Genomic DNA, 26186 nt, shown 5'->3' with positions numbered 1-26186 from the left:
GGGTCCCCCACGAGGGCGCACCAGCCTTCAGCACTAGCGCTGGGAACTTCAGCACGTGCGGCTTCCTCCGGTGCGCGGGGCGCGGGCGTCAGGGAGCCGCGCGCTGTGACGCCCCCGGCGTTGCCCAGCAACCGCGGACGCCGCGGAGACGTGCGCGCGAGCGAGCGGGCGGTTGGGGCGGCTCCGGGGGCCCGGGTCCTGCGGCGCCGCCTAAAGCGCGGATCCGCCACTGCCCCCCGCGCCCCGCCCCCCGCCCCCGCCCGGGCCGGGCCTCAGGGAGACGGGCGAGCCGGCGCGCGGGAGGAGGCGGCGGCTCCGGCTCGGCCCGTTCGGCTCCCCCGCCGCCCCGCTTCCTCCTCGTCTCCGGGCGCCCCCCGAGGAGCCCGGTCCCCCCGCCGCGCGGGCGCTGGCCCCGCCCCCTGGCCCGGGCTGCTGGGGGGTCCGGTGCGGGCCGGCCCTGGGGGACGCCCCCGCCGCGGCGGCGCCATGGCCTCGGAGTCGGTGAAGGTGGTGGTGCGCTGCCGCCCCATGAACCAGCGGGAGCGGGAGCTGAACTGCCGTCCGGTGGTGACGGTGGACTCCGCTCGCGGCCAGTGCTTCATCCAGAACCCGGGCGCCGCGGACCAGCCCCCCAAGCAGTTCACCTTCGACGGCGCCTACTACATGGACCACTTCACCGAGCAGATTTACAACGAAATCGCCTACCCGCTGGTGGAGGTGAGGGCCCCCCGCTCCCGAGGAGACCCGCTGGGCAGGACCTGGGGCCCCTCGGAGGGCTCCTGAGGGCAGGCGCTGACCCCCGGGCCGGGCGGGAAGGCGCTTCTGGAGGGGCCGCAGGTGGACAGCAGCAGGCTGAAGACTTCTGTCCCCTCCGGAGACAGTTGGAAGCCACCGGCAATGTCTGTCTGGGTCCCCCACTGCCCCTGGTGCCAAGGCTGGTTCTCCCCCATCCTTCCGCCGTTCCCCACAGGAGCTCCAGCCCCCGCGACCACTTGCCCCCCACCCTCACCCGGGCGGCCTCAGGACTCCTCTGAAAACTCTGGTCACTTCCCCAGCCTCCCCCTTCTCCTCTCTCCTCTACTCCGTGGAGCCCTGGCCCCCTCTTTATGCCCTCAGCACCGGGAGCCCTCTCCATCATCCCCCGCCCTCCAGCTTCTTGAGAGGCCCGTCAGGGTACAGCCTATATATGTGTGTGTGTGTGTGTGGAGGGGGGAATCTCACTTCTGCAGAGAGAAGGCTGTTGGCCAGGCCTTGGTCTCGGAGGAGCAGAAACCCTTAGAATGGGAAGGCAACGGCAGTTCTCACCCCTTCGCAGGGCTTTTGCTTTCTTCACCTTCTCATGCTAAGGAGCTCCTTGGAGCTGCAGGGCAGGGGGGCTCCCATATCACAGATGGGGAGACTGAGGCCCGGAGGAAGGAAACTTCTGAGCTCCCACAGAGAGTTTCTGGAGGAGATGGGGCTGGAGCTACACCTGGTGTCTTCTGGCCAAGGGTTCTTTCCTTGCTATTGCCATCTTCCCAGTTGGGCAGCGAATTCGCTAGTGAAGTGAGATGTCAGGATGTGAGGAGTTGTTCCAGGCAAAAAGGAAAAGGTGAAGAATTGCTGCCTGTACCCCCTGCCCATGAGGATACCTGGGGCTCTGGGGAGTCTGGCAGCAGAGAAACTAGATTGACTTCTCTAACCCAGTGTTTCCAAAAGGCATTTTCCCGTGGAGCCTTTCTGCTTTGGTCCGCAGGCCAGCTAACATCGCCCAGCGCACCTCCGTTGGCTGTGGTCAGAACCCCTTGTGGGGGCTGAAGTGTTCCGCAGCCCAGAGCCCCCCAGCAGTGAGGGCGTGACTGGAGGTGATGCCCAGGGAAAGAGGGCAAGTCTCCCCAGACGTTGGTCCTGGGCCCCAGGGGTGGCCAGGCTCCCCTGCCATCCTGGAATCTCAGGCTCTAAGGGACCAGAATGGGTGGCTTGCTCCCACCCCCACCTCGGGGTCCTTGAATGTCCACCTGGTGGCAGGCGCTCACTCTTGCTGGAGTAACCCGCTCCCCGCTTTGCTTCTTAACTCCTGGAAGACCCTTCTGCACAGTGAATCAGAGCCAGACTCCCTGACGCTTTCAGCTCCCTGCCTTGTTTCTGTACCCGGGCGCCAGAACAGCTCTGCTTCCTGGTCCAGGGTCGGTCCATCAGAGATGGGAAGATTCTGAGACTGAGTTCTCCCTGGCCTTGGCTTCTCCAAGGTCTCAGCCTTGCTCATGCGTCCGCGTCCTCACCCTGGAAATAATTCCCCTGAGCACGCCTCCCTTGTCGGGGTTCCCAAGAAGCCCCAGCCCAGAGGGGGAGTACCTCAGATCTCCCCTCCAGCCCCCACTCCTGTCGCGAGTGCACTACTGCAGGGATGTCTGCCTCTGGGCCTCCCACGGAGCCTCAAGCTCAGCAGGACATATGTTCATTTTCATTAATTCACTCAGCTGACAGAGAGCATCTCCATACCAGGCCCCATCCAAGGCATGGAGCAATAATAACAGCACCTTCCCTCAGCGAGCTCACAGTTGGGCGGAGGAGCAGCGAAGCTAGTAGCTGCAAGCCAGGGTGATGAGTAGGAAGAGAAGCCAGGGGACTTTGGCAGAACAAAGACTAGCAAACCTGGGCTTGGAGGGGATGGGCAGGCAGGGAGGACTTCCTGGAAGCGGTGAGGTCTAAACCGAGGCAAGAAGGATGAGAGGGGTCAGCCAGGAAAGAAGGTGGAGGAAAGGGCCTTTCAGGTGGAGACCAAACCATTTGATCTTCGCCAGACTCCGTGGACATATGTAAAACTGGGATTATCATTCCTGGTGAGGAAACTGAAGCCTTGAGCATCCTAAAATGGGTTAGGGGTGATTTTGACTGCAGAGCTAGGTCTCTAGCTCTGGTCTAGGTCTCATCCTGTGAATCGTACGCAAAGCACAGCGAGGAGCAGCTGCACACTTAGGCGGAGCAGCTGTGTGTCTGTCCTGCTGGGCTCTGACCACCTCCAGGGGGCCTCCTGCCCAGGTCCTTCTCTCCAGATCCTATTGCATGGAGCCCCCAGTGCTTCAGACTGACCCTTCCTGCCCTCCTCTCCTTGCCCTCCCCTTGCCTTCTCTCCCAATTAAATCCAGACCCGGTTCCTGATTTCTCTGTCACTGGGTGACCTCTTCCACTCTCCTGGGAGCTGTCCACCCCAGACCCATCTTTCAGCCAACTCAGCACAACCTACCCTGAGCTCATCCGCTCCACGCCCAGCCTTCTGCTTGATCTCTGGGCTCTTTCCCACCCAGTCGCTATTCCCTCTCCCCATCCTCCTGCTTCACACCCATGGCCTTAGAGTCACCTCTGATGAGCCACTGCCCAACCCACCCAGGGGCCTGGTGCTGTGGACAGACCAAGGACAGGCCTGGTTCCCAGAGACATCGACGCGGTAGAATTTGGCCCCTCGATGGAGCACAGAGCTGTATGGGAGAGGACAGGGGGCATGAGGCAATTTAGCACAGGTGCTAAGTAGAAAATATCCGACCTCTAATAGCAGCCTCACGAGAGTTATTGCAGAGGATGACACCAAGTTATAAAGACGGTCAACTAAGTAACAGTTTGATTTCATGAAAATCATTCAGTAAACAACAATATGGGGGAACTTAGCAAAACTTGGGAGGACAGAGTGGCTGACGCTTAGGACCCGCTCCGCATGTGCGTGTCCCTGGCAGGTCTGGAGTATCACTTAATGGGTGAAGCGTTTTTGAAATTTTGTGTTTTGCCTGAAGAATGCAGGTAAAGTTGTCTTCCACTTCACTCCACAGCAGCGTGGTTCTGCAGAACTTCCGCAGTGGTGGAAATGTTCTGGATCTGGGCTGTCCAGTTAGGGACTGCCAGCCATACATGGCAAGTGAGCATTTGACGTGAGGTTAGTGCTTTTGAGGAACTGAATCTTAGTTTTATTTAATCGTAAGTTAAATTTAAGTAACCACATGTGGCCAGTGGCTACTACTGGGGATGGCACAGCTCTCGAGCCAGCCTTTCCAATACAAATGTCACATGAGCCACAGACATAATGGAAATTTTTCTAGTAGCCACATTTTAAAAGGGCTTCCCTGGTAGCTCAGCTAGTAAAGAATCTGCCTGCAATGCAGGAGACCCTGGTTTAATTCCTGGGTCGGGAAGATCCTCTGGGGAAGGGAGAGGCTACCCACCCCAATATTCTTGGGCTTCCCTGGTGGCTCAGATGGTAAAGAATCTGCTTACAATATGAGAGACCTGGGTTTGATCTCTGGACGGGGAAGATCCCCCAGGGCAGAGCAAGGCAACCCACTCCAGTTTTCTTGCCTGGATAATCCACATGGACAGAGGAGCCTGGCAGGCTACAGTCCATGGGATTACAAAGAGTCGGACATGACTGAGTAACTAAGCACAGCACATTTTAAAAAGTGAAAGGAAAATTAATTTTAATGATACATTTTATTTGACCCAATAGAATCCCAAATATCATTTCAAGAAAGCCTGATAATAGATATTATCATGGCATAATAGCTATCAGAGAGATATCAAACATTCTTTCTTCACTGTAAGCCTTCGAAATCAGGTGTGTGTTTCACACTTACAGCACGTCTCAATTTAGGTGCTTAAGTGTCAACAGTTCAAATGAAATGAAACACCAAAAGTAAATTCGTGTTTAATGGGAAACCATTTTACACTGCTTTGGTTTTTAAATGGAAAGTGGAAGATTTTACATTTTAAAAAAATATTTTAAAGTTTTAACCTTCCTCGGTGGCATGAGGCACCCCTCTGGGGTGCCTGGTGGCTGCTCTACTGCACCGCGCATGTGAAATGCTTGCTTCGATATGGAGCCCCTCCTCCAGGCCTGGTGACATTGATAGTCCAGGCACTGCAGCATGTTGTCCCTGGGGCTCCGTGTGCCCCTGCCTCTGGCCTTCTGGTTGGGTGACTGGTCTGCCATCGCTTCCGCGCCTATCCCCCCAACCTTGGGCCGTCTGATGAGCTCTGGATCGTGACTTCTGGTCTTCCTTCCCCCTCAGCCCCTGGGGACCCCAAGCACCTCAGTGGTCTGCAGGACGGGTCTTTGCAGATGCCAGCTGGGCCCTCGAGGCCTGGAAACAGCTCTCCAGGCCCACCTTCTGGCACAGGAGTCCCCCTCCCCACGCTAAGTTCTAGAACGTGTGGCCTCATGAGCTGGGTGAGGGCAGGGAGTGGAGTGTCTCCCTTGTTCAGGGCTTGGTCCCCACCCAGAGCATGATCCCCTCGCAGAGAAGAGAGACGGAACCTATGCAGTGAACAATGGCCTCGGTGAACGAGGGTCGCCCTGGGGGAGTGCCACCCTGGTTTGCCTCCTCCTCCTTCCCAGCTTTGTCTCCATCCTCCCCGCCCCAGGTCCACCTGCTGTCAGCCTCCCGCCCCACCCCGCCCCTCGAGGCTTTGCTCCAGCTGTCACATCAGCCTTGAAAGCCTTCCTCCTCCTCTCACCTGTCGAAATCCAAGCCACCCTTTCTGTTCCCCTGTTCTCCGCCCTCGCCCACCTGCCCGGAAAGTTTGCCTGGCTCTTCCTGCACTTTCCCTCTCTCCCTCTCCTCGCCCAGCCTGAACTCCATCATTGCACGCACCTGCACCTCATAGAAGGACCATCTCCCACCCGTTCCAGCAGACGCTTGGGGAGCACCTACCTCTGTGTGCAGGGGGCGCCTACCTCCGTGTGCCAGCATTTCGAGTGCCAGGGCAGGAAATCGTTCCCAAGCGCAGCTCTCCACGGGCTTTCTGCCAGTGCAGGAGACCTGGGTTTGATCCCTGGGTCGAGAAGATCCCTGGGAGAAGGAAATGGCAACCCACTCCAGTACTCTCGCCTGGAGAATCATGGACAGAAGAGCCTGGTGGGCTGCGGTCCACGGGGTCAGAAAGAGTCGGACACGACCGAGCGACTAAGCGGCAGCAGCCCCACTGCCCGGTGCTATCCTGACCCTTTGGCATCGGTGAGGACGCCGAGGCCCCGCGCCCCTGGATGAGAACAGGCCAAGGGCACAGGCAGCAGAGGATGGCACCAGGCTCTTAGCCAGACACAGGGACGGTCTCCTACCCCACCAGCAGAGCCGCCTCCATTTCTGCACGGCCCACCCGCACCCGGCACCACCATGGTGGGACAACTGGGTGGAGGGGGTGCGCCGGTCCCTGTGTCAGGAAGCAGCCCCTAGCGCGGCCGTGCTGGGCCAGCTGAGTGCCGGGCTGTGTCCCCCCTTGCAGGGCGTCACTGAGGGCTACAACGGCACCATCTTTGCCTACGGCCAGACAGGCAGCGGGAAGTCCTTCACCATGCAGGGCCTGCCAGACCCGGCCTGCCACAGAGGCATCATCCCCCGGGCCTTCGAGCATGTTTTCGAAAGTGTCCAGGTAATGGGCCTGGCGGATGGCAGGGGCAGGGCGGGGCGCCCCAGGCATTACCGTGAACAATCCCGGCGCACTTCTGACCTGGGATGTGGGATGTGGCCAGAGCCGGCCTAGCCGCGGCCCAGATGGGCAGAGGCAGGCTCTAGTTTCTGAAGCGGTGATGGGAGAGCTTAAAGCTGAGAAAATTCTACCAGTTCTACGTTTTTCTCCTGCCATTTTTGGAATTTTAACACTTCATGTGATATTTCATGTGGGTATGATGACCCGGAGCACTGGCCTGAGACGCGGCTGTAAGTGATCAGAGCTTCCCCTTCTCGTGGGCCAGTTGCTGCAGACCAAGCAGTGTGCACAATACTTGCACAATTATCTCGCTGTGACCCTAGCCCAGGAGGTAGCTGTTACCCTCGGTTTTGACATAGGACATCCAAGACCGGGAGTCCTCATGGGCTGGGCCCAGACCAGCGATCCCGGTGTCCAGATGACCGGTGAGCCATGCCTTGCTGCCCACTCGTGAAGGTTCAGAGATTCCCGCATCTGAGAAATAACAAAGCAGGGACTAGTCAGCTGCACAGCCTGCTGTGCTGCACTGGGACTCGTTCTGATGACCCGCAAGCAACTGGAAGAGCCGCCAGTGATTAGCCCAGGGCCGGTGCTGGATCCAGGCCTTAAGCCCACAGTCTCAGTCTCTCTACCTTCACGGTGGGGCCCTCTCCTTTCCCACGAGGCCTGTAGAGTGCAGAGGGAGTGTGAGCCCTTAGCAGCGTGAAATGATGCCACTCTGAGACGCTTGAGGGCCCAGCCAGCCAGAGAGGAGGGGACCGCTTGCCAGGCAGGCAGGGCCAGGTGAGGTCAGGGAGGCCGCCTCCTGCCGCCGTGTCTTGCCACAATGTCTGCCCGTGACCACCAGGCAGTAGGTGTTCAGGTGTCTCTGTTCTTCCCGGCCGCTCCCTGCAGTGTGCAGAGAACACCAAGTTCCTGGTCCGGGCCTCCTACCTGGAGATCTACAATGAAGATGTCCGGGACCTGCTGGGCACAGACGCTAAGCAGAAGCTGGAGGTGGGTTGGGTGCAGCCTCGCTGGGGTGGGTGAGGGGGTCCTGGAGGAGATATGGGGAAGGGCCCCCAGGCCCCACTAGTCTGCCCAGCCCTGCCAAGATGGACAAAGCAGGCCTGACCCCTTGGGGAGCCCAGCGAGACCAAGTCACCTGCCAGGACTGGACAGCCGGGTGGTTAGCAAGGCTGGGCCAGGTCTGGGACCTCTGGGCAAGGCTGGGCCATGTCTCCTATCTGAGACTCTTAAATGCCAGAAGGGCCCAGTCCAGTTCCAGGAGGAGCCTGAGGAGGGGAGACCGACCCAGATCTGTGGCCAGCGTGCCAGTGACTGCTCCCAGCCTCTGGGGCTTCTTATCTGACTACTGGACCTTCCCACCGAGAGGCCCACAACCAGCGGTGGAGGTTGACCTACCTTCCCCAGTCCAGAGTCAGAATGCCTGTGCTGGGGGAGTGTCAGTCCTTAATGAGCATCAGTCTTGGAAGGTTGCTATGGAGATCCCCATCCTGTAGATGAGAAAAAGAGGCTGGGAAAGAGACGGGGACTTGCCTGAGGCCGCTGGATTAGGAAGCTCCAGGGTCAGGGTTGGACATTTTCTGTGGCTCAGACTGCCTGAATCTCCCCTGGGCACAGGCCTTGACAGCCAGTGAGGGGTGGGGGGGCAGAAGCAGATAAGGGGCTGCTGATAAGGTCCAGAAACAAATAAGGTCCAGTCCTCTGGACCCTTCCTGACCTCCAGACTGAACCGGACATTGTGACCTCGTTCCTGCCCCATCCCCATCCACGTGAGACAGGGCTCAGCTCCAGAGCCCCCCACACTTGTCCTGGCTTTATTTGGAGGGGCTGTGAATTCCTCTCTGACCTGCAACCATTAAATGCCCCACCCAAACACATCTGACCCCCAAGGAGCAGCTGTTTTGAAAAAAAAAAAAAAAACAACACTTTTTTTGTACACTTTTTTGTTTGTACTGATCACATGGTGGAAAAACTCCTTAAAAATTAGAGCCAGAAAGACCCTTAGAGAGCTTCTAAGTCCACAATCTTTTCTTGGTGGAGATGAGGAAACTGAGTCCCAGGGAGGAGAAGGGACTTGGCCAAAGTCACACAGCAAGTTGCTAGTAATGGTGTTGGTACCACAGCATGCGGGATCTGAGTGGTCAGGTGCTTTTTCTTCCCAGACTTTTTGGGGTGGGCAATATAGGAAACCTGGGCGGCCATGAGAAGCCAGCGACAGGGTTCCATTCGAGGGAGGGACGTTCATTCAGCAGATGCATCCATTCAGCAGAGACGGCTGACCCGGGAGATGCCAGCCTGCAGACCATGGCAGGTCCACCTCCTGGGTGCCAGCTCCCCCAGTCTCCTTCCAGCCCAGGACCTGCCCCCAGCCCTCTCCTCCTCAGCTCACAGACACAGCGATTTGCCCTTTCTACACGGGAGCCTCCAGACACCCCCTGCGGTCTTTCCGCTGTCTTCTCTCTCCTGGAGCTGGAGCAGCTGAGTCATCACTCAGCCCCCAGACAGGGAAATGGGGACAGCAGCAAGGGGTCCCCTCCCCTTCCTCCCCACCCTGGACCCTAGGATAGGCTAGGTTAACCAGGCCCTGGAGGGGGGCAGTGCCCAGGGCTGGCAGCTCATGCACTTGGCCCAGCTGGCCTCCAGGCCTCCAACCTGGTAAGCCGGGCTGCCTGGAGGTAGAGGGTCACCTCTAACTGATGTGCTCAGAGACCCCCGCCTTGGGTGCACCAAACTCTCTCCCGGGAGGTGCAACTGGGTTCTTGTGTAAGCCTGACCATAGCCTCAGGAGGAGCTGCTGTTTTTATCCTTTATTACAGAAGAGGAGCCTGAGGCTCCTAGTTGCCTAGGTGCGAACCGGCCCAAGGGTACAGTCAGTAAAGGACAGAGGTGGAATTTGCACCCAGGTGGCCAGGTTCTGCGGCACAGTGCAGGGCCTGATAATGCTGGTCATTAGAGGAGATTGGATCGCTGGAATCAGCAAGGAGGCGGGAAGCGGATTATACCCCCTCCTCCCAACCACCACGAACCGCCCTCAGAGAACCCTGCTCAGCACTGGGTGGCGAGGACCCCCTTCCTCCACGGGGACACATCCTGACTCTGGACCGGCAGCGTGGTCCTGCTCCTGCGCACAGCGGGCGCGCCTGCCCACCCAGCTGCATCCCAGCTGGTTGCCATGGCGACCGGGCCGGCCTGGCATTTGGGAGGAGCAGTTACCAAGGAACGTGGGGCACAGCTGGCGGCTGACACTCCGGAGGAGGGTGGGGGCGGGAACAGCAGGCGCCAGTGGGGAGGGCTCCGGAGATGAGGTAGGGCCTAAAAATAGGAGTAGGGGAGACCCTTATGTCAGGGTCATCTCTCTGTGGAGAGCGATGGCCTCCCCTCCATATCTGGGTTCTCTGAACCCCCTCCAAGCTCCCTCAGAGCTTCCTTTAGATCCACTGTCGTCTTAGCCCTCCCAGTAGCCCTGTGGGGAACAGGGTTTATCATCCTCGCTTTACAGGGGGACTTCCCTGGTGGCTCAGACGGTAAAGCATCTGCCTATAATGAGGGAGACCAGGGTTCAGTCCCTGGGTCGGGAAGATCCCCTGGAGAAAGCAATGGCAACCCACTCCAGTACTCTAGTCTGGAAAATCCCATGGATGGAGGAGCCTGGTGGGCTAGTCCCTGGGGTCACAAAGAGTCGGACACGACTGCGCAATTTCACTTTCACTTTAAAGATGAGACCGAGGCCAAGAGAGGCAAAGTGACTCCCCTAAAAAGCAGCAAGTCAGGATCAAGTGTCTAGCCTGGGCCTCTCCGAGTGCAGACGAGAAGCTGCGTTCTCCCGAGGCTGGGAGCACCATCCCCTCACCCACCCACCGCGTGCCCAGCCGGCATCTAGGCCGCAACACCGCAGCACGTGCACGCCTTCTCCCAGGCTGCCCTCCAGCCCTGCTCGGTGGGCCGCGTCTCCTGCTTCTGGCCTTTGGGCTCCATCCTCACAGCCACCTCCAAGGTCAAGGTCAGGCCTGTGTCATCCTCCAGGGCGCTGCAGTGAAAGTCGCTCAGTCGTGTCCGGCTCTTTGCAACCTGGTGGACTATACAGTCCATGGAGTTCTCCAGGCCAGGATCCACGAGTCGGTAGCCTTTCCCTTCTCCAGCGGATCTTCCCAACCCAGGGATCGAACCCAGGTCTTCCGCGTTGCGGGCAGATTCTTTACCTGCTGAGCCACCAGGGACGCCGCTGCAGAGTCTGACCTAATCCCAGCCTCTGGAGTCATCCACTGCTGCCTCCAGCAAGTCAGTCACTTAGCCTTCTGTGCCTGTTCGCTGAGACCCGATCCTTTAGTCTGGGTCTGGCTCCTTCTCCAGACTGGGGCAGCGAGGGCAAGCAGGTGCTGGCCACCCTCACTCACCGCCCCCCCCAGCCCCCCCCCAAGTCTGCAGCAGGGGTCCAACCCCACCTGTGACCCTGAAGCCGCCCCGGGGCACAACATACGAGCCTGCCCTGGCTCAGAGCCGCGGACAGATGACTTCTGTCCCAGTTCATTCTTGCTCCTGCCAGAGTGGTTTATATTTCCTCTCACACTGGAAAAATATTGCATTTCACAGCTCTGTGTCAGCAGCACAACAGCTTGGCTGCCTGGAGAGTGAGCGAGCAGCAGTCAGATAAATTAATTTACTCGCTGCCGTCCTGCTGAGGGCTGGAGGGGGCCACGGGCCAGGCTGAGCTGTGGGCCAGCGGGGGCTCTGGGCAGCAGACGGCCCTTCACACGCCATGGTCCATGGGTTTGGGAGCATTCCTGTTGCCCTGGAGCCGCGGCAGAGAGGCGTGGGCAGAAGCCATGTTGGCAAGGCAGGTGAGAAGCACTCAGGCCTTGGGTGAACGACCACTGGGTCTGGAAACCGCCTCCACAACCAGCGCACCGACAGCAGCAGTGAGGCCCGCGACAGCCGTTCAGGGAGCCCTGGCAAGGTGCTAGGCATTGCCTGCCGTGCATTGCACGGGCCTTGGTTTACAGAGTCCCCACTGCCTCCCTAGGAAATGTCCATTTCACAGATGTGGAAACTGAGGCTCAGGGAGGTGATGTGGCTGGCCCGAGGTCACACAGTGAGGAAGTGGCGGGGGTGACCTTGAGGCTGTTCTACCTGGTCTGTGACAGGGGAATTCAAGGTGCCAACCTGCCCCGTAGGAGGGCACACGTGGTGGGCACTGACGAGCCTTTCCCTGGGGAGCCCTGACCCGAGTCTCCTGCCCGCAGCTGAAGGAGCACCCGGAGAAGGGGGTGTACGTGAAGGGGCTGTCCATTCACACGGTGCGCAGCGTGGCCCAGTGCGAGCGCATCGTGGAGGCGGGCTGCAAGAACCGCTCGGTGGGCTGCACCCTGATGAACAAGGACTCCTCTCGCTCCCACTCCATCTTCACCATCAGCATCGAGATCTACGCCGTGGGTGCGTGAGGCCGGGCGGGGTTGGAGGGGCTGGATCTCCCAAGTCCGACGCCCACTCCTAAGCACCCAGACCCTTCACCTCTGGGAGCCGCCAGGGCCCCAGCTGGGAGGAGATGCTGGGATTGCCCGGAGGAATTTCGCGAGGCCCATCCCTGTGCCAGGACCCGTGTTTAAAGGAGAGACAGCATTACCACCACCAGTAATAACACCGGCAGTTGCTATGGTGCACTTGCTCTCTGCCAGGCAATGCGTGTGCATTGGCCTATTTGCTCCTTACCACCCCAGGAGGTGGATACTGATAGCATCCCCATCTTACAGATGAGGAAACTGAGGTCACACAACTAGAAAGTCTCTGAGCTGGGCCTCTGTCCCAGGGGTCTGTCCCCCAGAGCATGTGCCACCCAGAACTCTTGCTGGTTTTTTTTTTTTTTCCCAGACCAGTCCCCTTACCCCACGCCCCACCTCCCACCCCCCACCGCCTTTGCCTCACAGGAAACGCCTAGGAGCTGTCATAGTGGCAGCAAGAAACCCCGGGCCCTCAGGGAACAGCACGCGCCTCCCAGCCCCTGCTCCCTGGAGGGTCGGCCCGGGATTCTGACCGCTTAGCAAGCCATGTGATCTTGGGCAAGTCACAGGCCCTTTCTGAGCTTCACTTTTCTCGCCTGTAACGTGGGCACAATCCTAGTGGCCCTCTTCATGGGGCTCCTATGAGACCCTTGGTGGGTGGGGAGCACCCAGAGCCTCCTTCCTGCAGGGGGTCGCCACACCCCAGGCCCCTCACTCCTCTGTCTGGTCTGTCTGCAGACGAGCGGGGCAAGGACCACCTCCGCGCGGGCAAGCTGAACCTGGTGGACTTGGCGGGCAGCGAGCGGCAGTCCAAGACGGGCGCCACGGGGGAGCGGCTCAAGGAGGCCACCAAGATCAACCTGTCTCTGTCGGCGCTGGGCAACGTCATCTCGGCCCTGGTGGACGGGCGCTGCAGGCACATCCCCTACCGGGACTCGAAGCTGACCCGGCTGCTCCAGGACTCACTGGGCGGCAACACCAAGACGCTGATGGTGGCCTGCCTGTCGCCCGCTGACAACAACTACGACGAGACGCTCAGCACGCTGCGCTACGCCAACCGAGCCAAGAACATCCGGAACAAGCCGCGCATCAACGAGGACCCGAAGGACGCCCTGCTGCGCGAGTACCAGGAGGAGATCAAGAAACTCAAGGCCATCCTGGCTCAGCAGATGGGCCCCGGCAGCCTGTCAGGTGGGCGGGGTGGCTGGAGCCAAGAACGCGCTCTCCCCGGGTCCACCAGCCTCCAGTTCCCCATCTGAGGGGCTTGGAAGCCGTGCCTCACCTCCTCCCAGCTGCATGTGAGCGTGGATTTTGAACAGCCAGGGAGAACCCTGCTTGGGGATGGCCCCCGGGGGTGGAGGTATGTGCCCACCGATGCCCCAGGGAGAGGCCAGTCCTTCCGGGCCTGTCCCAGCAGCTGGAGGCCCCATCCCCATTCCCTGCCTCCAGGCCACGCATCGGTCCTCCCGCCTGTCTGCCTGCTGGCTCTGTGGCAGCCCAGCTGCAGAGTTGTGATGTTGAGCTGCTGAGCAGCGGGATGACTGACATCCCCGCCCCCCTGTCCCCCGCATCCTGGCAATGCAGACCTGGAGCCTGGGCCTGCAGAGCCCTTCCTTGTGGCTGAGGGGCTCCAGGGTCATCTGTCTGAGAATTCCTGGGAGGAAGGGAGCACCAAAGAACCTGAGTCCATGGATCCATTCATCTGCCTCCCCGCTTCCTCTCTGTCCATCCGTTCTTGGCCTGTACTGATCTACTCATCCCTGCCTGCATCTACCCATCCACTCAGCCCACCAGCCCACCCCCGCCCACTCCATTATTTAACCACCACCCTTCCCTCTGCCCACCCCACCCCTTCCCTCCACCCACCCCATCCCTTCTCTCCGCACACCCACCCCTTCTCTCAGCCCACCCCATCTACCCTCCTCTCTGCCTGCTCATTCACTCCATCCTGCCATCCATCCTTGAATCTCCCTTTCCTCTCACCTCCCCCCACCCACTCACACCCCGACTGTGTGTGGCCCTGGACGGGACCTGGGGACCCAGAGATGACTCAGATCCAGGTTCTGCCTCATGGTTAACCTAGTCTCCCGGGGGAGGGAAGGGACACTCCTGCAGAGGAGTGTGTGCCTTGGGCAGAGAGCCAGACAGGGCACTGCAGGGCAGAGGGAGCGTGTGGAGTGGGGGGTGGGCCCTCAGGGAAGGCTTCACAGAGGAGGAGGGGTGCTTGAGTGGAGTCTAGCAGGGTGAGAAGTCTCCTGTTAGGATGAGGGTGGTCAGTCTGTGCAGGGAGGCACAAAAGTCTCAGGTGACTTTGGGGACCCACAAGGATTAATAGATCTTCTGGCTGCCTGGGAAGCTGGGTGGTGGGAGGTGCCCAGGTGTAGGGACTGGCAGGGGCTGGCAAGGACGAAGTGAAGATGGCCTTGACTGCCACGGTGAGGGCTTCCTCTTGGGCAGCCTGCCTTCCTCCTCTTCCCCTCCGGCCCCAGGATCGGCGAGGGGATGCTTGATGGAGGAGGGGTGAGAGGCACCGGGAGGGAGTTGGGGCGCTCTGCTGGGGCCCCCCAACCCTAATGCAGCAGCTGACATGCTTGCAGACCTCCTGTGGTTGCCACGGCAGACTTGCGGGCTGCGGGCTGTGTCCTGTCTCCCTGGATTCGGAGCGTAGAGCCCAAACAAGCTGGGATGATGGTGCCTGGCAGGCAGAGAGCCAAGAGCCGGGCAGTAGCTGCTGCCTCTCATTCTGGCTCCTCGGGGAAGTGACTTAGACGCCCCCGAGCCTCAGTGTCCTCATCTGTGAAATGGGTCACCCGCCTTGTGATGGCTGTGGGGCAGTTGGGAGGACTGCATGAGATGGTTCACATGTGGGCTTAGCCCGGAACTTGTCCCGTAGGCTCCACAGACTGTACCTGGTGCTTTGACTTTATAGAGTTGGGCCTTAAGCCCAGCCAAGGGTGTCTGACTCAGAGCGCCAGGTGTCCCTATCGCCCGGCACACCCCGTGAGCCGGCACCCTCTCAGCCCTAGCCCTCCCTCTGGTCACCAGCGTATCTCTCCCTCCCCTTTTCAGCAACTCGGGAAACACTGGTCTGTTTTCACCGGCCCGCCACCTTGCCCCTAGTTCAGGCAGGCCCTGTGCTCCCAGCCCGCTGAAGCCGCCTCCTGGTTTTTAGAAGGGTCACTTATTTCTTTATTTTTGGCTGCGCGGGGCCTTGGTCGCCGCGTGGGCTCTTCCCAGTTGTCCACTCTGTGGTTGCATGCAGGCTTCTCACTGCACTTGGCTTCTCTTGTGTAGCCGGGCTCCAGGGCGCATGGGCTTCAGTAGTTTCGGCGTTAGGGCCCAGCAGTCGTGGTTCACAGGCTCAGTTGCTCTGAGGCATGTGGGATCTTCCCAGACCGAGGAGAATAGAACCCGTGCCTCCTGGTGATAAAATCCAGCGATCGGTCCCCCTGAGGCCCCACCTGCCCTCTGCATCCGTTGACTCAGACGATCCCCTCCCTCATCCTTGAAGCCTTTACTTCCTGGACACCCTCACCCCAGTCCCCCTGCCCCTCCTCAGCTCCCTTGGACGAGTCTCCCCATCTTCCTGACGTCAGGTTGTCCTGGGGCCGGTCCTCCAGCCTCTTCTCTGTCTACGCTGGCTCCTCTGGTCTCACAGCTTTAACCACCACCTCCCCGCTCCCGAGTCTCACACGTGGACCTCTATCCTGGCTGTGTGATGTGTGCCCAGGTCTTAATTTATACAGCTGACTGAGTGGTGGCCTAGAGAGGTCAGTGTCATCGCAAGAAAGTGTTGACATTACTCGGCTACCCCGGCGATGAGAGGCAGGCCACGCAGGGCCACGGGGTGGGGAGGAAGCACCAGAGGAGTCAATGTGCAGAGGAGCCAGGGGCAGCCTGAGCCAGAGCCGTGATTGAGGTTTTGGTGGAAAGACACAGCAGGCAGGAGAAAGGGCCCAGGACTGACTAGTGTGAGGAAGCCTGGCGGGATCAGGGCATGATGCTGTCCTTGCTTGCCTGGTGCTGGCCCTAGTTGATTTCAGGCAGAGGAAATACTGGCTTCCGGTGGGAGAGTTAGAAGCAGCCGTGGACTTGAGGTTGGTTGGTTTGCGTATGAAAGGTGGGCTCCTCCAAAAGCTGTTGACTCCCCCTAGGAATTGGCTGACCCTGGGAGGACTGTCCCCTCCAAGCCATCAAGCCCCCCAGGGTGTTAAAACATCATTACAATGAACCTGATCGATACACCATGTCCTCTGAATTCCAGTCTTGAACATCCTGCCATCTATCTAATCATCACTCCAAACCTAATGTATGGGACACTGAGCGCTGAATCTTCGCCAGTCCTGCAGCTGTCCCCACCCGGCTGGTGGCACCTCTCTCCTTCCAGGTGTTCAGCCAGAAACCTTGGTGTCAGCATCCTTGGCTTCTCACTTGCCTTTAGAACAATGTCTAAACCTTTAGCTGACGGCACCACCGACTCTATGGACATGACTTTGAGCAAGCTCCAGGAGTTGGTGATGGACAGGGAGGCCTGGCATGCTGCAGTCCATGGGGTCGCAAAGACTCGGACACAACTGAGCGACTGAACTGAACTGAACCTTTGGAGCAGGTCCAGACTCTGTCCACTGCAACCCCATGGCCTGAGCCGGTAGCATTTCTCACTTAAATTACTGCAGAGGCCCCCACCCCCACCCCGAGCAGGTCTCCTGGCTTGTGCTTTTGGTACCCCCAGTACATTCTCCACGTGGCAGCCAGGGACCTCCTGTTCAGACGGGAGTCCTGCCCTGCCCGAGCCCTCCAATGGCCCGGTGGAACCCAGACTTTGAAGCCAGAGTCCTCGCCAGGGCCGGCAGGTTCCCCTCCGCCATGCCCTTGGCTCACACTCTCCCTCGCTCGCTCTGCTCCAGCCTCAGTGGCCTCCTGGCTGTTCCTGCAACAGTCTCGGCCCTCTGCCTGCCACAGGGCCTCTACACTCACCGCTCCTTCTGTCTGTCCCTGGGATCTCTGCCTGACCCTCTCCCTCACTTCCTTCAGGTCACTGCTTTCCGCACACCTTGTCCAAGAGGACTCTCCTGTCCACAGGATTTAAATTACAGCCCTTCCGCCTGGTCTTCTCCGCACCCTCCCTGCTTGCTTTCTCTTCTTTGGAGGAATCTCTTTGCCTCTTGCTGGCCTTTCTTTTCCAGATGGAAGTGATGTGTGTGTGGAGTCCTGTCTGTTGTGTTCAGTGCCAAACCCCCAGGTGCCCAAGAAAGGCTTGCTGGACGAGCACGGTGGCATTTTACATAGAGATGCCCTCAAAATAAGCTCAATACTGAGGTCTTGTTATATGAGCACATGGTTGTCATTTTATGGTTTTCTGCTTAGTTTCTAGGGGCTTCCCAGGTGGCTCAGTGGGAAAAAAGTCTGCCTGCCAACGCAGGATACTTGAGTTTGATCCCTGATCCAGGAAGACTCCCTGGAAAAGGAAATGGCAACCCACTCCAGTATTCTTGCCTGAGAAATCCCGTGGACAGAGGAGCCTGGCGGGCTACAGTCCCTGGGGTCGCAGAGTCGGCCATGACTCTTGCCGGGGTCCAGCCCCGGTGGATCCAGGGAATTCGAAGCGTGGACGGCGTTGGCGAGGAAAGACTTATTTATTTATTAACATAAGATCAGATTAGGAAGAAAGAGTGTAGTAGGAAAATTAAGTGGAGAAAGAGGGCTGAATAACTTGGATAACGCGGAAGACCAATAAAATTCCAGACAAGGAATTTGCACCATCTACGTTGGGCCACCGTTGCTCGCTTGGATATCTAAGGGTGCCTCGCCTTAGGCTCCCTTTCGTGCGGGTCTAACAGCCAGGGCAAGTAAGTAGACTTGGCGAGCCTCCGCGCCCCAGGTGGGAATTCAGCCTGAAATTAAAGTAAAGAGGAAAAGGAAAAAGAGAGAGAGAGACACGGGGGAAACCAGTCCAGCGACTGACTCCGTCCTCTATTGTTCAGAAGGCCTTTTATACTTTTGATAAAACATGGAGATCAATGGGTAACACAAAGTTATGCAGCGTTAGCAGCCCAGACTCTTATCAAAACCAGGCTTTTCTCGCTGCATACCTAATTGTATACACAAGTCTTAGGTGATTTACATCATCTTCTGGCCAAAAGGGCCAATTAACATTTTACAGCCTTTTTTCTGATAAGGGTTTGTCAACCAGAAGACTTATTTGTGTTGATCTTCCCAAAGTCTGGTGCCAGTCTCAGAAAGCACTAAAGTTACATTCTTACATAGCAAGGACACAAGAGGAGTGCAGTGATATATAACAAAGAGAAAAGTAATTAACTCAAAAGTCTAGTGTTGCTAACATCAAAACTATATCTTTTTCCATATCCCATTTACATTGATTAATATCCTCCCAGGTGCCTAAAAGATAAAGAATACGGAGGCCTGGCGGCAATCATTGAGTCAACAGTGAAAACCCTCTACCAATATAATTTTTAACTCTTTAGAAAAGGCTCTGTATCTTTAAGATGCTTTTAAGCTTTGTGCCTCTCGCCGTTGGGGGGCTGTAAGCAATTCACAAGCTGTAAGAGGTCTGGGGAACCTGTTAGGCAAGCTAGAGAGCTATCAGAGGGGGTTTAACTGAAACATCCCTTTCAAATGCAGGAGACTAAAGCCCTGAGTTGACTTTTTTCCAGAGAATATCAGAAGAGTGGAAAAGCAGAGTACAAAGGCTGGCAGATTTTTGGTTTTGGGGGTACATGCTCAGGAAATGCCAGGGGGAACTCCCGAAGTCTGATCACCTCCTTGCGTATGTCAGCTTCCTCCCTCATGACCTTGTCACGGGTGGGATTCCTCACGCTGGCTCCGGGCAGACTCTGAGCACACATAGGCCGCACGCTTAGTTCCGGCAGACCACGCACACCTTGGTCAGAGGCCCTCGTTTCTGCTTTTCTCCCAGCTCTGCTGAACAGTCAGGTGCCCCCAAGCCCTGTCCAGCTTGAGGAAAAGCCGTTGTCTCCACCTGTGATGCAACGCGACATGGAGGCTGAGAAACAGCTGATCCGGGAGGTGAGGCGAGGGGCCTGGCACGTGGGCCCCGCAGGAGGTGGGGCTCCAGGACTAGACTGCCTCCCCGCCGTCCTCCCCTGGGGGGCTTGCCCAAGGTCACACAGCCGAGGCCAATCTGAGCCAGGATTGGAACCGGGGTTCCCGCCTCCGGAGCGCAGTCCGTCCCCCGTGAGTGCTGGTGTGGCGAGAAGAGAGGCGTCTGCCCGGCCGTCCGCCGTCTGCCCGTCCACTGTCTGCCTGTCCTGCTCGAAGGGCTGGCGGTGGAGCGACGGCAGGGGAGGGACCGTCCCTGGTAGTGGGGCTGGCGGGTGCCTCACCGAGCAGGTCAGAGTGGGAGGGCTGGGGGCTGAGAGCAGAGCATCCCGGGTGGGTCACGGGGAGCCCCCAGGGGCATGTGTGGCCTCCCAGAAAAAAGCTGTCACCTTGGGGCCCTTGAGTCCTCCTGCGGTCCTCCCGCCCACAGCTGATTGACAGGCGCGGAGCTGACCCCAGAGGCACGCACAGGGCCAGACACCTGGTTTCTGGGGGTTCACATCCCGAGACCACAGCATGGGGTGGGGCTTGACATTCAGTGGTCCCTGCAGGCGGCTGGCTCCTCCCCGGTGGGAAGGCCAGCTCAGCAGGGACTAGGGACGGAGCGTGCCTGCAGCTGGGCCTCTGCCCCTCAACTGTGACCTCAGACGGGCTCAGTGCTGGGGCCCCTGGAAGCCCCCGGGCAGGCTGTGGGGGCCTGGGGCCCAGCCTCTGGGAGGCAGACCGGGTGAGGCCTGGGGGGATCTCTGTGCTGTGGGCTGGAGGGCTGGGGGTCATCGACCGAAGAACCCCCAGCTGCCCATCACGGGCGGGGCTTGTACTGTTCAAGTAGGGGCCTGGATGTAGCCCCCAATAGCCCCCAGTGGGGCCCCCGTGAAGGCTCTGGGGGCTCAGCCGCTCACTCTACCTGTTCCCCTGCTGCCCCTGTGGCGGAGTAGGTGTCAGGCTGGCCTTGGAGCCTTGGGCCCAGCTCCTGAGGAGGGGCGGAGGGGGTCTTCGGGGATGTCTGGATGAGAGCGGTGACACTCTGGGGTTCAGGGAGGGTTTTAGAGTCACACAGGGATGAGTAGACATTGGCCACAAAACAGTATGGGCTGGGGGGTGATGGAGCGGGCTGGGGTTGAGGGTAGGGACGGGCGGGGGTGGGGTGGGGTGGGGTGGGCCTGGAGCCGGGATGCAAGCTTCCTGCCTGGGGAAGCTGGGTTGGGCGGGCGGGGGTGGATCCTGGCAGCGTGAGAAGCAGGGCACTGCCGCCCCCTAGCGGTCATGGGGAGACGCGCTGCTCTTCTGGCCTGGCTGCTGGTGGAGCCAATGCTACCGCGTAATCTGCTTGCCAATGCAGGAGACGCCCGTTCAATTCCTAGGTCGGGAAGATCCCCTGGAGGAAATGGCAGCCCACTCCAGTATTCTTGCCTGTGAAATCCCATTTACAGAGGAGCTGGATGGGCTGCAGTCCGTGGGGTTGCAGAGAGACCTGACCGAGCGACTAGACGCGCAGGCATTGTGGGCGGGTTCTATACCCTCTGAGCCACCAGGGAAGCCCTCCCTCATCTCTGGGAGTGGATAGAAAGCGGCTTTTCTGCTGCTGGAAGAGGCTGGGTGGTGTGAAAGGTGCCAGCCGGGCCTGGGGGAGTTCCTGGGTTTGCATTCTCTCCGCCCCGCCTGCCCCATTCAGCCAGCCACAGGCATCTTCTGCACACCCGCTAGGTGCTGCAGCTGGAGGCGAGTGTGGGGCCAAGGCAGATGGTGCTGTTTTAAATGCTGGAAGTAGCATGGCAGTGTCCTGGTGGTCTCTGGAACTCTGTGCTTCCATCTCTTGGAGGGAGGTGGCTCCTGGTTCAGTCCCTGGTTAGGGCCCTAGATCTCGCAAACTGCATGGCATGGCCAAACAATAATAATAATGATTGGAAGTAGCACAGCATGCTTTAGGGACTGGGAGGAATGATCTGGGACTGAGGGGGCCGTCCAGTGTGGCAGAGGGGCAGGAACTGACAGAGCGGAGTCCTCCCGTGGCGGGGTTGGCCGTGGATGACTGCCCCAGCAGGATGCCAGAGGGACTTACCTGGCGGTCAAGCAGGTGAGACTTCACCTTCCAATGCCTGGGACATGGGTTTGATCCCCGATTGGGGAGCTGGAATCCCACCTGCCTCATGGCCAAAAAAAACAAAGCAAAACAGAAACAATATTGAAACATTCAATAAGAACTTTAAAAAGTGGCCCACATCAAAAACAAAAACAAAACCAAAAAATCTTAAAAAGAGGATGTTGGGGGAGGGTGACCTCTTCAGGAGTATAATCTGCAAATATACTGAATCGCTTTGCTGTACAGATCAAAAAACATTTTGAAATCTCTATAACTGTGCGGTAAGGATTAAGTGGTTTAATGTTGGTAAAACCTTTTGTCATCAGTTCAGTTCAGTCGCTCAGTCGTGTCCGACTCTTTGTGAGCCATGGACTGCAGCACGCCAGGCCTCCCTGTCCGTCACCAGCTCCCGGAGTTCACTCACTCGCCCATGTCCATGGAGTCGGTGACGCCATCCAGCCGTCTCCCCCTCTTGTTGCCCTTTCTCCCACTCCTCCTCTGTGAAGGGATGGATGGGGAATGGCGAGAGAGGAGCGTTGAGGGGAGGGAAGATGGAGAGACCAGAAAGGGGGCTCCCCACTTCGAGCTCCTCCTGTGATTTGGGGGTCACATGTTTACACGTGAGAACGGCGTGTGCGTGTATGCAGATAAGTGTGTGTGTCTCCAGTCAGGCCTTGCTAGGCTGTAGATGCCGCTGGGCTGAGGCCCGGGCTGAACTGGGGTCAGGGCTGAAGTGCCGGCCAGGGGACTTCTGGGCAGGAGAAGGCGGGCGGGGTGAGGGCTGCAGGTCTCAGGGGGGCCGCCAGGAGCTGCGTGTGGTTCTGGGCAGGCCAGGCCTCCCTGGGTCTCGGTGGCAGGTCAGTGGCGCCTCGGCTGAGCTGCGGAAACCGCTGGGTCTTCATGATGGTCTGTCTCGTCTCCCGCGCTGGGAGCCCCGGCCGGCTGGCTGTGCCGTGCTGGGGGTCTGCGCTGGTCCCGTACTTCCCGGGGGTCGGGTGGGCGTGCGCAGGGGCTCCCACCTCTAACCCTGTCCCGCCCCCTGGCTCACTGCTGCTGCAGGGCCACCCTGTCCAGAAGGCTGCAGCTCACAGGGCGTTGTGAGTTCACAGAGGCCCGGCCTTCCCCAGGGGGGCACGCACTAGATGCCTGGACAGTCTGCCCAGCTGTTCTGCTTCACGCACTTGCCAACTCGGTGGCACAGCACTCAGAGGTGCCCCTCTGTGCCCGGCATCACGGCTACAAGATGGCACAGTGCTTGCCCTCTGGCCGGGGAGCCGGGCGGTTCACCTATAATGAAACAAGCGCAGAGAACAGTGGAGCTTCTGGTCCAGGCTGAGAAGAAGTAGGCAAAGTGCCAGAGTGGCAGCGGGCATCCTCCGAGAGGGCACTCACGGAAGGCCTCTCTCAGGGTGTCGCTGAGCTGAGGCCCAAAGGGGTGAACTTGCCTCGGAGCGAGGGCAGAGGTCCTGAGGCTGGCGGGGGTCGGGGGAGTGGGTGTGTCTAGGAGTGGAAAGCGGCTGCCGTGCCCAAGTGTGACAAAGATGGGGTGAGCTGTCCGGGTCACTGGGGACTGGAGGTCGACTGGAGGAAGTAGATTTTATCCTCAACCATGGGAAGCCCCTGAAGCATGATCCATGGACACACAGCTGCCCCGTGGAGGAAGGTCTTACTCAAGAGGAGAAGTGGGGAACCAGGTCTGGGCAGGAACTGGTGGTGATGGGGAAGATGGATGGCTAAGCAGAGCTATAGTGATTTATTTTGTCTTCGATGGGTTGAGGACCGTTTGGTTAAACCATATTTGTCGATGCAGAAAGGTGTTTGTGATCTATTGCTTTGTGGAAAAATTAGATTATAGACACATATACGGGCTTCCCAAGTGGCGCTAGCAATAAAGAGCCCACCTGCCAACGCAGGGGACGTAAGAGACGTGGGTTTGATCCCTGGATCGGGAAAAACTCCTGGAGGAGGAAATGGCAACCCACTCCAGTACTCTGGCCTGGAGAATCCCACGGACAGAGAAGCCCGGTGGGCTGCAGTCCATGGGGTCGCAAAGAGCTGGACACGACTGAAGAGAGCATGCACGCATATGTTACTAGCGTGTTAAGACACGCTCAGACAAAAGTTCAGAAGGGTCGTCCCCAGCCAGGAATCCCCCCAGTGTCTGGAGATCATCTTAATTCTGTTCCTTGGGTTCAGCTGCGATTCCTGAACTGTGGGACAGAGGAGGCTTCCCGAAAGCCGCGATGGGAAGGGTAATAGAGCGCCCCCTTCTGCCCCCCGCTCGCCTCTCCAGGAGTACGAGGCGCGCCTGGCCCGGCTGAGGGCCGACTACGAGGCGGAGCAGGAGTCCAGGGCCCGGCTGGAGGAGGACATCACCGCCATGCGCAACTCATACGACGTGAAGCTGTCCACGCTGGAGCAGAACCTGCGCAAGGAGACAGGTGGGCCGGCCCCGCCCGGCAGGAGGAGCCCAGCCTGCTGCCCCGCCCCCCGGCCCACGGGCCCCAGTTCTGTTTCCTCTTCGCAACCGCCTGGCAAGGCAGGCACCTCCATCACCCTCACTTGACAGCTGAGGAAACTGAGGCCCAGAGAGGGTGAGGAAATTCCCCGAGGTCACACAGCTTTTAAAGCGGAGCTGGGATTTGACTCCAGCAGTCTGATCCCGGGGCCAGCGTTCTCACCCACGGCCTTGCACTGGGGGCGGCAGGCTGGGTCCCCACCCAAGCCTGACTTAGAGTGGCCACTTATCACCCAAGTTTTATGGGCAGGTCCCTTCCCCCGGTTCTGCATTTTCTAGTTTCTTTTCCACTTTAGAGCCCATCTGTCACCAGAGCAACCACACCCCAAACTAGGCAATCTGTAGCAAGAGTTTTTTAACTTCCTGGGAATTTTTGTCTTCTGTTTAACATTCTAGAATGTTCCACCCCACCGCTATCTTTCCAATACCCTGTGCTGCCAGGCAGCCCAGACTTCCTAGGACTCACTATAAGTGTTAGTCACTCAGTCATGCCCAACTCTTTGCGACCCCATGGACTGTAGCCCACCACGCTCCTCTGTCCATGGGATTCTCCAGGCCAGAATACTGGAGTGGGTAGTCATTTCCTTCTCCAGGGGATCTTCCCGACCCAGGGACTGAACCCAGGTCTCCCACGTTGTAGGCAGACGCTTCACCATCTGAGCCACCAGAGAAGCCCATAAATACTATAAAATCCACGTTGTAATGATGACGGTGTTCACATCGTTGGTCCCGTTTATGGGGCTTTGCTGTGTGCCAGGTACTGGGTGGGTAGGCACTTCGCCTGTCTGCCCTCGGTGAGTTGAGACTCACTGCTTCCTCACACGGCAGGTGTGCAAGCCGAGGCTGGGAGAGGTTCAGGCTGTGAGCTACGCACAGAGGTCCCCAACCTTTTTGGCACCAGGGACCTCTTTTGTGGAAGACAGTTCTTCCACAGACAGGGCAGGTGGGCCAGGCAGTATCACAGGTAATGGGGTGCGGCAGGTGGAGCTCGGTTCACTCACTCGCTGCTCTCCTTTGGCCATGTGGCCTGGCTCCTGGGCCTTGGGGACCCCTGAGCTGGGGAGTGAATGACCCTAGCAAAGGGGACATCAGGGCTCTCTCGGGGGAGCCCAGGACATGGTGACAAAGAAGTGGATGGACCTGAAGGAGCTGGCCTGTGAGCTGGCAGCAGGAGGCCCGTGGTACTGTCCCCCCATCCCAGCTGGCAGGGAGATGCAGCCCCAGAGGAAGACCGAGGAGCAGGTTCTAGCACTTTCTGTCCTGGAAAGTATTTCCTCCAGCCCACTTTGAGTATCAGGCCTCCGAGGGACTTTATCTGGTCTCGCTAATACTCATCTGCAGCATTCATTTAACCCCCACAGCTCTAGCTTGTCCTGTGGACAAGGGCCTGGAGCTGGTTACCCCAGGAGTGGGCCCTGAGGGTCTTGGGTGTGAAATCTTTGGGTCAGGAGCTCTCTGCCTTTGAGGCAATAATACTGGCAGGACAGCCAGTTTATGTATAAAGAGCAGACCCAAGGAACAGGGGTAAGAGTCCAGCCCCTAATGGCTGGGGCGGTCGGAGAATGGAGACATCATGGAGCTGGTCAGGGAGGACTTCCTGGAAGAGGTAGAAGTCAGCCTTTGGTGCCCAGAGGCTCTGACTCAAGCTGGTCTCTTGGAGATGGTGGGCCTGAGGCCAGCTTCCAGGGAAGGGCTGCCTCCCGCCCCCCTAGTCCACCCTATAAAGAGCTGAAGGAAGGTGTCTCCTGCAGAGGCTGTCCTGAAGGCGGAAGTCCTCTACAGGGCTGAGGTCCTGTCCAGGGCTGAGTTTGCCAGCAGTTCGGAGTACTTGGCTCCTTTCGAGTTCAAGATGGCCGAGAGACGCGAGATCTACTCCATGCCTGACCCCGTGCCCAGTGAGGACTCCTTCAAGGCTCAGGTCTCCTCCGGGTTTGAGGAGCTGCCCAAGGTGGCGGCCTCCAAGTCCGAGGCGTCTCTGGGGTCCGATGAGTCTTCCACGCTGGGAGAGAACTCCGTCTGCACGGCCTTCTCTGGGCCGGAGGAGCCCTGCAGCCCGGAGTTCTCCGTGCCTGATTCAGACGCCCGGGCCCGCCACCTACTGCCTGACGACGAGGGCGGGGACGCGGAGCCCCTGTTGGGGGAGGAGCCCCCGCTGATGGCGCTGGAGCTGTTACCCGGCCTGCACGACCCCTACGCCGAGGTGGCGGCCAAGCTGGCCAGGTTCTCCTCCGCGGTGTCCGGGCCGGACGTGCCCCCGGTGGACGTCCCCAAGGTGACCACGCAGGTACCTGACGTCACGCAGGTTGACACGCGGAAGTTCAGGGGAGGGGGCGAGCCTGGCGGGGGCGTGGCTGCATCTCAGGGGTCCGGGGTGCGGAAAAGGGAGCTCTGGCTAAGGCTCTGTAAACCAGTGGGAAGGTCGGGATGAGATCCCAGGCGATGCCGGCTGGGCCCCTGTTCTGCTGACACACGGACACCCGTGTGGGGCGGCTGCTGGTTGCCATGGTTACACCTCTCGTCAGCCCGCCTGTTCTCCTAGGGGAGGCGGGGG

At 59.0% G+C, this 26186-nt stretch overlaps 1 protein-coding gene across 1 annotated transcript in view; it reads left to right on the top strand.

Moving 5' to 3' along the window:
• The window catches only part of KIF17 (kinesin family member 17), a 49077-nt gene continuing 23377 nt past the window's right edge, over positions 487-26186 (top strand). The window contains exons 1-8 of the mRNA XM_018055061.1: positions 487-717; positions 6250-6396; positions 7348-7449; positions 11700-11889; positions 12693-13145; positions 18892-19001; positions 23411-23558; positions 25387-25919. Of these exons, the coding sequence (XP_017910550.1) occupies positions 487-717; positions 6250-6396; positions 7348-7449; positions 11700-11889; positions 12693-13145; positions 18892-19001; positions 23411-23558; positions 25387-25919 (1914 nt within the window). The remainder of the gene's footprint in view (positions 718-6249; positions 6397-7347; positions 7450-11699; positions 11890-12692; positions 13146-18891; positions 19002-23410; positions 23559-25386; positions 25920-26186) is intronic.

Source organism: Capra hircus, chromosome 2 (assembly GCF_001704415.2).
Source record: "Capra hircus breed San Clemente chromosome 2, ASM170441v1, whole genome shotgun sequence".
Taxonomy (NCBI): Eukaryota; Metazoa; Chordata; class Mammalia; order Artiodactyla; family Bovidae; genus Capra; species Capra hircus.
Note: the sequence above shows the minus strand (reverse complement) of the source record. Positions and strands in the feature narration are given on the sequence as shown.